The sequence below is a fragment of the Apodemus sylvaticus genome, chromosome X (assembly GCF_947179515.1).
Source record: "Apodemus sylvaticus chromosome X, mApoSyl1.1, whole genome shotgun sequence".
NCBI lineage: Eukaryota > Metazoa > Chordata > Mammalia > Rodentia > Muridae > Apodemus > Apodemus sylvaticus.
The window spans coordinates 117,110,221-117,120,418 of NC_067495.1; the positions used below are offsets into that span (position 1 = coordinate 117,110,221).

The 10,198-nt window shown below is 44.9% G+C and overlaps 1 protein-coding gene across 1 annotated transcript; it reads right to left on the bottom strand.

Annotated features, from left to right (window-relative positions):
- Nucleotides 1–582: 582 nt before the first annotated feature.
- Nucleotides 583–4,938, bottom strand: LOC127675824 (rhox homeobox family member 2-like). Its single transcript, XM_052171948.1, has 5 exons — nucleotides 4,915–4,938; nucleotides 3,985–4,105; nucleotides 3,460–3,826; nucleotides 1,849–1,894; nucleotides 583–633 (listed from the first exon to the last, which is right to left on the bottom strand). The coding sequence occupies exons 1-5, from the start codon at nucleotides 4,936–4,938 to the stop codon at nucleotides 583–585; spliced, it is 609 nt and encodes a 202-aa protein (XP_052027908.1).
- Between the last annotated feature and the right edge of the window lie 5,260 nt (nucleotides 4,939–10,198).

Below are 10,198 nucleotides of genomic sequence, written 5' to 3' on the forward strand. Positions count from 1 at the left end.
TTCCCCTGCCCCCCTCCACATACACACACTTAAGCATTGTTTTCTCCAATGTTTCCAGAGAGAGAGAGAGAGAGAGAGAGAGAGAGAGAGAGAGAGAAAGAAAGAGAGAGAACAGATCTATTATGAGCAGGAGGTGGGTAGAGGGGACTACGTGGTCAGAGGTAACACACTCTCATACTTGAGATGTGTCTGCGATATGCTCGTGGTATCACCTTGTGGAAGAGAACTTTGTCATTCTTTTTAAATGGCAATTTCTTGACAATTTACACACATATCATACTAACAATCCCCAAAACCTCATGAAGCGAATATATTGAGATTTCACCACTTTATTGCAAATAAAAGAGCTAAGGAGATAAGGATGGGATAGATGAGAGAGAGGGAGAGAGAGAGAGAGAGAGAGAGAGAGAGAGAGAGAGAGAGAGAGAGAGAGAGAGAGAGAGAGAGAGAAATAATGCATTGGTGGCAACAAAATCTCCTCTGCTTCTGTCTCCTGGGCAAAGGTGTTTCTCTAGCGCTCCTCCGCAATCTGTAGGGGAAGGTGCAGCTGCAGGGAACCCCATGAGGAGCACGTCAGAGCATTTACATCCTCAGGCATTTCCGGTATTTGGCTCTCCTACTCTTAAACCAGTTCTACAATGAAAGAGACAAAGCAGTTGTCTTAGTGTCTTGAACAGTCAGGATCATAACTGAAGAACCGATCATATAAGTTTATACACCAGTGAAAGAACCTTCTTTCTTGCTCTAATTTCATGAGGGGCACTCCAAGTTCTGAATGTTTATAAACTCCCTCCATGAGTATAGAGTTTTAGAATAGTTTATTATTCAAAATAATTCATTATCACCTAAGCTGCACTAATTTGAATGGCTCATATATCCTCTATGTATCTATATAATTTGTACAACTCTTTGTATGTATAATGAATATTTATTCTGTGATTTAGCACATGTATTAATAATCTATTCATAAATGCATAATAAAATAGAGTCTCCTTATGTTTAAGGAATAAAACAAGTTCTGTGATGACTAAAAAAAACCCTCCTTTTTGTGTTAGGCATCCATCTTGGTACCCACCAGTCATTTGTTTCTGACTCTATCCAGTCCCTGGAAAATAAGTTCCCAGTAATCCTGACTCAGTGACCCCTCCACCCAAAAATGTACAGCTAGGACCATCTATGTTGTTATGATATGACTAACTGCATTTTTCTTCTATAATAGGCTTGTGCAGACATTCAAGGACTATTTTTAGGCGTTCTTAACCACTTAATCCTGTCAAAGCAGAACAGTTCTTGGCTGCCTATGCAAGATACTCAAGGTCTTCTTGTGATTTCCCTTTTAAAAATTTTCCCGCACCCAGTTTCACTGGGGCTAAGTCAAGTTTGGCTCAGAGACTGTTCTCCTGCTAGCAACTTTAATACATTTAACTAACTATAATCCAGATTGTGTCTGTAGTCCCCAGGGGGTTATGAACTCCATACGGTTCAATACTATATATTTACTTTTTACATTTAGGAAGTCATGCTCCCACTGAAAGTGAGACATTTTAGTATTGTGGAACTTTCTTGTTCCATTTTCCATGTATAAACCCCACAAAGTTCAAAATTTATTTCCCAGCCAGGCACGCTAGCACATGTCTTTAATCTCAGCAGAGGCAGGTGGATCTCTGTGTACTTGAGGCTAGCATAGTCTCATAATAAGTTTCAGGACAGCCAGGGCTATGTAGAGAGACCATGCCTCAGAACAAAATAAAATTAAAAAAAAATACAATACAATTTCATCCACTGGGCAAAGGTATTCATAACCTGAAGCAAGTTCTAGAAGGCCTATATTTTTTTCTAGTTACTGACCTCCACTCTGGATTCTGTCACACCTATCCATCTCGCGAGCTCCCTTCTGTGGGCAAAAGATGAAAATGTTCAGTATTTGGCCTCATGGATACAATAAAAATAAGAAGGGCACTTTATATCTTCTTTTTAAATGTTTAGCACCATTTCCCTTCTGTGACATTCACCTTGAGGATTTTGACGCTTTTAAAAGGTATTGGTATTTCTACCAACAATTTTTTCTTTTTTTCAATCTGCTATAGATTGAAATGTGAAAAACTGAGTATGTCCCAGAGACACCCAGAAACAACTTGAAAATCAGCGAAACAGAAAACATTACAAGAAATGTTACTGACACCAGCAGGTGGCGGTGCCTGGGACACTGCCCACAAAAAGAAAAGAAAACAAAAAGCTGTGAACAAAAATACACAGACGAAAGAAGGTTTTAGGAACTTTGTTGGGCTGGAAAGCCAAATTCAAATGTAAGGAAATGGATTAATAGAAAGTACATGGGAATTTCTAATGTTTCACTATCATGCAAAAATATCCAAACCCATTGACTGAATCCTAAATAGTAAACCACAAAATAATAATACCACAGCAGGCACAAAATGGTGTCAAAGATCTCACAAGGCTGGCAGAGGCGCAGGTCTGGACTACCAGAATGAGGCTCCCTGAAAGTTTCAGACCAATCTGGGCTGTGGAGTGAGTTCCTCTATCAGCAAAGGAGGAGGACTGAGAGATAACAAGGGGAGGGTGGGGAGAAAGGAAGGAGAGGGGTGAGGTAGGAGAAGGGAGGAGGGTGAAAAGGGAGAGTGGAGGAGGAAAAACATGCAGTGGGGTTGCCCTCTGGCAATCCCAGCTCTAGAGAAGCTTCCTTTTGCTTGAGGTGTCCTGTGGCACAGGCCTCCGAGAGCTATTGTAGCTGTCAGGGACCTTCTCACCCTCATTCTGCCACCTCCCAGGTGTCCAAGTGGTATGATTACAAACAAGGACTACCACCAACAGCTTTGATTGGGTCCAACCAGCTTGGCTGGTTGGTTGGCTGGCTGGCTGGCTGGCTGGCTGGTTGGTTGATGGATTGGCTGACAGATCAGGGCTATAGATCAAGATGTCCTGGAATTTGCAGTGAGCCTCTCTCCTCACTTCTGTTGCTCAGGCTACAAGTCACCATGCCCAGGACTCTATCTTGCTTTTAGGAACAGTTTTCTTTTCCTTGAATAGAAATTTTAAGGGGGAAAAATACACCCTATCCAATCCTGCAAAATAATCAACAATCAACAATACAATCAGTGAGGAAGAAAAATGTTTCAAGGCACTTAGAAAAATATAATGTAATGCAAAAGCTACGCGATGTACAATCATATTTTAAACAAAGACCATCCTGTATTTCCTCAGCCACCTTCAGACTTTACACCCCCATTCAAACCATTCGTTGATTCATTTAAATACTGCATGAAAATATCTTCATTCCTGTTTTGCCTCCCCCACCTCATCCCAAAACCCAAGTGCAAAAGACTAGGGTGTGGGAGTCTATAGCCTGCAGGTAGATTCTATTTCAGGAGGGAAAGAACCATCCGGATGCCTCTCGGGAGCATTTGGTGCTCCCAAGTACAAGCCTGACAACGTTCTTACCGGGCAGCAGCACTGGGATAGTGATTGCGTTCGAAAATGCGCTCCAACTCCTGGAGCTGGAATTCAGTGAACCTGTAGCGGTTGCGGGGCAGCTGTCCTGGTGGACGTGGGAGAACCCGACGGCCCTTCATGCCCCCGGGGATTGGCTCCTCTAGTTGACCGTCATCCTGGCCACTGCTGCTGGTCACATCATCATAGCTTCTGCCATCTACGGAGGCCGAATTGCCAGCAGGAGTTTCCTCTCTGGATTCTTCTTCATCTGCACCTTCTCCTTCTGCAGCTATGGCCTCCAACACAGGGTAGCACTGGACACCTTCTTTCTCCTCTCTTTCCTTCATATCCTGTAAGACTATCCATGCTGTTGCTTCTGAAAGGAGGAAACAAGAAGAGAATGATCTGGGAATCAGAGTCCAGGGCAAGTGGGGAGGGACAAAGAAGGACTACAGACGGAGCCTGCAAGCATGTGTCTCTTAGTCTGCAAAATGAGAGAGATAATTAGAGCATCTGTCCCATCCCCATCCTCACCATTGCTTTCTTTAATTTGATCATCTCTCAGATGAGACGACTGGGTGACTTCTTGAGGTTCCATAGCGTGGATGCTGTTGACAGCGCTCCTGCTTCTGGAGATTCTGGGCTTAACCTCTTCCTTCGTTCAGCATTAAGAACAAAAGCTTTGACCCATGACCTGGAAGTGTTCTCTTCTGGCCTAGGCCACATTACAATGTATCTAGTCAGTCACAGCCAGCCTGACTAGCCTGCCTTCTCAATGCCATTTATTGTGGCTTGAGCATCTTTCAGATACAACCAGTAACAGCAGATTGGGGTTGCAATGAGCAGAGTGTACTTTCAAGAAGGGTACAAGCCGTGGGAATGTGGGGGTGTAAAATTGGGCTTCTAGGCTGTGGGCCTGCTGATTACTCTGGCCTTGGGGAAGTATCTTCCCAGAGCAGGGAATATGCTGAACTGTTCCAACGAATTTTCAGGGAGTAAGAACAGTTTTCCCAGGAGCTCAGGGGTCTGGTGAGAAATGTTGGTGGACACCTCTTGTTCTGCTATTCTACATCTGGAAGCTGGTGCTTGGCAGAAATAAAGGAAATATGATCACAGGATAGCTGTAAGATATTGAAAAGAGTACATATAGAGGGTGCTGGCTGCTCTGAAGACCTAGCGCAGACACACACACACACACACACACACACACACACACATACACATCTGCTGGGAAACTGGGGTGATTTACACTGTTTAGCACTGCTAACTACCATTAAGATGGGTTACAACCCATTAGCATGATCTGTTGTGTGGTGGGATTCCTTTGAGTCTATGTTATAAAATTCTCCATATGACTTTATATGGCTAAGCGAGCGTTAAGAGTCACCTTTTATGTATACTGTCTTTTAAAGAGGTGATTATGTACAGATCCATGTGTTCATGTACGCGGACATGTGTATATACAGGCACCTTCAGGAACTCTACCATAACCTTTGAGAGGTCACGAAGCAGGCTAGACTAGCACTGGTCAGCAACTCCTAGGAACGTGTGGGACTTGATGCCATCAGTGCCGAAGTGGCAGATGAGCATAAGAAAGTCTGCAATTGGGGAGGGTATGGGACTCGAACTCAGCTCTTCAGGCTTGTACACTTTACCAAATGAGCTATCTTCCCAGACTGCCTTGTCTTTCCTACCTAGCAGTAGGCTGTTTAGAACACTGTCCCATCACACTTGATGCAGTAGGGTCACTGAAGAACTAGAATTGTTATAGACAATTGCACCCTGAACCCTAATACCTTTGTAGAGAGCATATGCTGAGGGCATGCAAAGCCACATGGCACAAGCTGTCTTCTAAGTGTTCCAACACCTTGGGCAGACAGAAGCCGATGGAGTGTTCAGTGTTGGAGTACATGACAAGACTTGATATAGCCTTACTATATCGAGTCTAGTTCGATGATGTGATTGGTTTAATTGGAGTAACAAACAGGAGCAGAGGTGTGGGCTTGCTTACAGTAGCAACTTACAGGCAACTAAAGCACCAAACAGAAGTCTTCTATAGATAAACAGGAAGCTACAGGTTAGCCTGAGCTACATGAGATCCTGTATCCAAAAAAACCAAAAAAATCATATAAACATACAGATCCCAATCATCAGCAGCAACTACAACAACCAGAGAGACAGAGACAGACACACAGAGAGACACAGATGCAGAGAGACATAGATGCAGGGAACAGATACAGGGAGACAGGGAGGAGACAGAGGAAGAGTCAGGTAGATAGACAGACAGAAAGCCATTTTGATTTTACAAGCCATCACTATGGTATATTTGAATACTTGGCAGTTTATGAAAGGCTCTGTGTGGGTAACATGACATTTCCAAAGTGTGTTCTGAATCTGATGTATATGTGTATATATGTATATATCACACATATATACACTGCATTCAATATTACAGAATCAATATTTTGAATATCTTAAAAATCAGTTAAAAATAAAAGTATATTTAACAATTACAATTGATTAAGCATAGGCTATAATACTGTGATGAAAATCATGAAAAGTTGGAAAGAATTTCTAGAATAAACATTAATGGAAAACCTGGATGAACTTATGGGAATTTCAATGTAATTTTTCCAGAGCGGAATACAGAAAAAGAAAGTATGTAATTGAAGATAAGAATTCAGTTAATTGCTAATCGGGAAGTTTTCATTTGTTAACATTTTTTAGAAGTGATGTGCACGCATGTGCATGTGTCTGCACTGGTATGTGCAGGTGTGTGTGGGTGTCCCATGTGAAAGCTTACCTGGGTCCTGTGCCAGAACAGTAGACCCCAGAACCATGCAGGTATCTGTCCAGCCCTTCAGGGGAGGACGTTTGCAAATCTCCTTTTGAATGAGTGCTGAGAGTGGTTCAAAGAACTCCCCAAATACTGACAATGTATGCACCTATTGGTTACCCCCTGTTTCTGAAGACACTCTACAGCAGCTGAATATATCCTGAAAGCACCCTCCCTGTGGGTCTAGCTGGCATGCTACAAGAAATTGCTATGCACACTGCCAAGGCTGTGTGTGGGGGGGAGCAGTGTATCAATGATGACATAGGTCTGGATCACAATAATGACCAGCACGAAATATGCATAGAGGTGTAAGAAGCGACACATGTTGGTGAAAGTCACCAGCTGTTGATTTGGCCTATTAGGGCACACTCAACTAAAGGGAAAATATCCCTACTACAAGAATCCTGGTTGATACAGCAGGGCTCCTGAGATCATGAATCTTAGAAGAGAAGCTACTACTGTCATTTTGAAAGACTAGCATAATTCAGAGCTACATTATACATCATATATTTATATCCTTAGATAAGTATGATTACCTGAAGTAGATAAGTATGATTACCTGAAGTGAAAACTTAAGGGTTCTTTGGAATGTCAGATGTATTGGATGGTGTTTGGCTGGGGCAAACCATGATGGAGTGTTTTCCTGAAGTTGACCCGGTGAAAAACTAAGGCAGACTTGTGAAGAAACATTCAGCTGAAGCAGACACTAGAGGAAGGATGTCCCGGTGAAGCAAGCACATGAAAGGACCTGTGGTGAAGGATCCGTAAGGACAGGCACGTGCTGGTCTGCCTTACAGGGCACAGTCGAGCTCTGTTTGTCGGGACTCCATAGAGAGAAAGGGGCTGAAAACCACCTGGTGGTGTGCTGCAGTTTCCCACTGCTTCTGTGAATTTGGGAGGCTTGGCAGAGTGATGTCAGATGAGGCAAGATGTGTGCTGAGGCAAACGCAGACTGAGAGAAGATTGGTGGAGGACAAGGAACCTTTGGAGGAAGTAGAAAAAGACTCCAGGGACAGTGATGATGGAGGCTTAGCTAGGCTTGCCTATAGAGCTAACTGTCACTGCAATGGCCGTGAGTCTCTGGTCTTCCCTGATCTTTGCTTCACTGAGAGAGGCACAGACAAAACCTTCTCCTGACTTCAGTCCTGGTGCCTCCTGCTGACTGGTGCCTAGGCCGAGGCCTGGAGGGCTCGGGTAGATAGGGCCACCACTGCTGATTCCTGTTCGCTATCTAGACGACCAAACGGACGGCTGGTGGATCCCTGAAGTGACTGGGAGTGGATTGAGCCGCCATTGCTGACCTGTGAACTGAAATGCTGATTGCCGGAGGACACAGACAGAAGTTGCCCCCAAAGAACCATGTCTAAACAGGTCCACTTCCCCGTAGTCTTTCTTTTCCACTCCCTCTGGTGGGTGGTGGGCTAAAATGGAGCTTAAAGCATTTAAGAACCATCATAAGAAGTAAGGGTTGAAAAATTCAGGCTATAATCACTACTCCTCATGGAAGAATCGTGTCTCTGAAGTAAATGGAGACCATCACTGGAGAAGGTGCAGGGAACAGAGGATCCTGGGGAGCCCAGCCCCAGTGAATACACTGACACACAGTTCCTGTATCTCTGGCTCAGGAAATGTTGGGGAAGAGGGGAGCTGAACGATTTCAAGAGCCCCAATACTAGGATGTGGAGGCAGGAACTGGAGGCAGGAGCTGAAGCCATGAAGGATCCTGCTTTCTGGCTTGGCCCACGTGGCTTGTTCAGACTGCACTCTCTGTGCTCCAGAATGACCTGCACAGGGATGCTCCTTCCCACAGTGAGAGAGACTCTCACATGTCAATCATTAATCCAGAAAAGGCCTACAGGATTGCCGACAGAATCACACAGATATTTTTCAAAGGAGAGTCACTCCTTCCAGATGTCTCTAGCTAGTATCTACTTAAAAGATCCTCATCTGTATTACCGATGCTCTGTCCACTTCAAACATACCAGGAAAACAAACACAAAACAAACATACAAACATACATGCAATCAAAGACCTCCCAGAATTGTTCTCTCATACTCAACGGTGCATATGGAATGCCGCCTGTGGCTGGAACCCACTCTTTCCGGATGAAGGCTGTCTTTTCTTGGGGGTTTTCCTTGTTGCTCTTGCAAATCTGGGGTACAGTATGTCCAGGGTGAGGAGGGAGAGCTCAAAATACAGGACAAAGCAATGTATGGGTCATTGCAAACTCACCGTGACATATGATAACCGTCTGTGATATTAAATGGCTATGGACGGTCACATAGTAACTTCACCCCACAGAAGGAGACCTTGTTCTGAGGCCCGGCCTCTGGAGGCTCTTAGACATCAGAAAAACGTGAGGCTCCCAGAACCCAAGGGGATAGATTTTAGCCCTAAGGCACAGACAAGGGGGACAGAGACTACCACCTCCAGTAGATAGGCACAGCCCCTGGTTGAGGGATGGGGCCACCCACCCATCTCAAAGTTTGTTGAACCCAGAAACATTCCTGTCCAAAGGAAGAACACTAGCAGAAAATGGAACAGAGACTGAAGGAAGGGAAAACCAGAAAAGGACCCACCCGGGGACACATCATGTTTGCAGACAACAAACACCACTTTTGTTATGGTCAAGAGGTGCTTTCAGACAGGCGTGGCAGGTCCATGGAAGGTCTGGCCAGCAACTGACCAATGCAGAAGCTGATGCTTGCAGGACCCCCCAGGCTGAGCTCAGGGAAGCTGGAGGGGAGCTGGCAGAAGGACTGGAGGAGTAGAAGGGATTGTACCTCCACTGGAAGAATAACATAGTCCGGGCTGACCACCCAGTTCTCCCAGAGTCTAGACCAACAACCAAGGAGTGTTCATGGAGGACCCATGGCTCCTGATACATATGTGGCAGACGATGGCCTTGTTGCACAGCAACGGTAGGGTCCTGAGGAGGTTTGATGCTCGACAGGAACAGGATGCTGGAGCGGTGGGGCAGGAGAGTGTGGGCAGGTGGGGGAGCACTCTCATACAGGCAAAAGGGAGGAGGGAGGGCAGATGTGGGATGGGAGAGTGGTGGAGGGGATAACATGGAAGAGGGATATCATTTGAGTTGTAAACATATAGAATGATTAATAAAAATAAATATAAATAAATAAATAAATAGCATTTCCTTGGAAAGGGAGACACATACCATACTATTCCAGAAGACACATGAAGCAAATAAAGTGAGAATCTATTTATTTCATATTCAAGAGCTTAGGGAATAAAGATGTAATAACATGTTGGTGGAAGTAAGCAGGAGTCTGCACCTGTCTCCAGGTCAAGGGTGATACACTAGGGCTCCTGCACCATCTTCACAGAGAGGTGGAGTGGGTCCCCGGAGGAGCACCACCACTCATGCCTGGCTGACTCTGTCCTCTCCTGAACTGCTCTCTCCTCTTCTTAAACCATCTCTACAATGGAAGGAAGATGGAAGGAAGAGGGATTTGTTCTGTATGATAATCAGGACTATAAATCAGAAAACACATTGTGTAATATTGGCTGCCCTCGAATCTGTCTCAATAGATTTTATATTAATATTATCTTGCTCAGAAGACCCTGGTGTCTCACTGCTCTAATTCTGTGAGGAGCTGACGGACTGCTTCAGGGTGCAGGCCTTGCCTGGAATGTGGGAAGCCCAGGCTTTCTGGCGCCAGCACTGCAAAATAGTTCCCGGAAAATGGACCAAACATGGAGCACCTGGCTTCTCTCTCTTATCTTTGAGCCCTCTGAAGTTCCTTATCAGCACTTTCGGGCAGATGCAGCAGCATGGTCACAAGAGTTCTAAGGATGGGTGACCTTATCTGCATGGCTTCCCTAGGCACTGGCCAGAGGACCCGGCATTTGGAATGTGTCCTTTCCACATTCCCACAGGTGCCTGTCTAACTT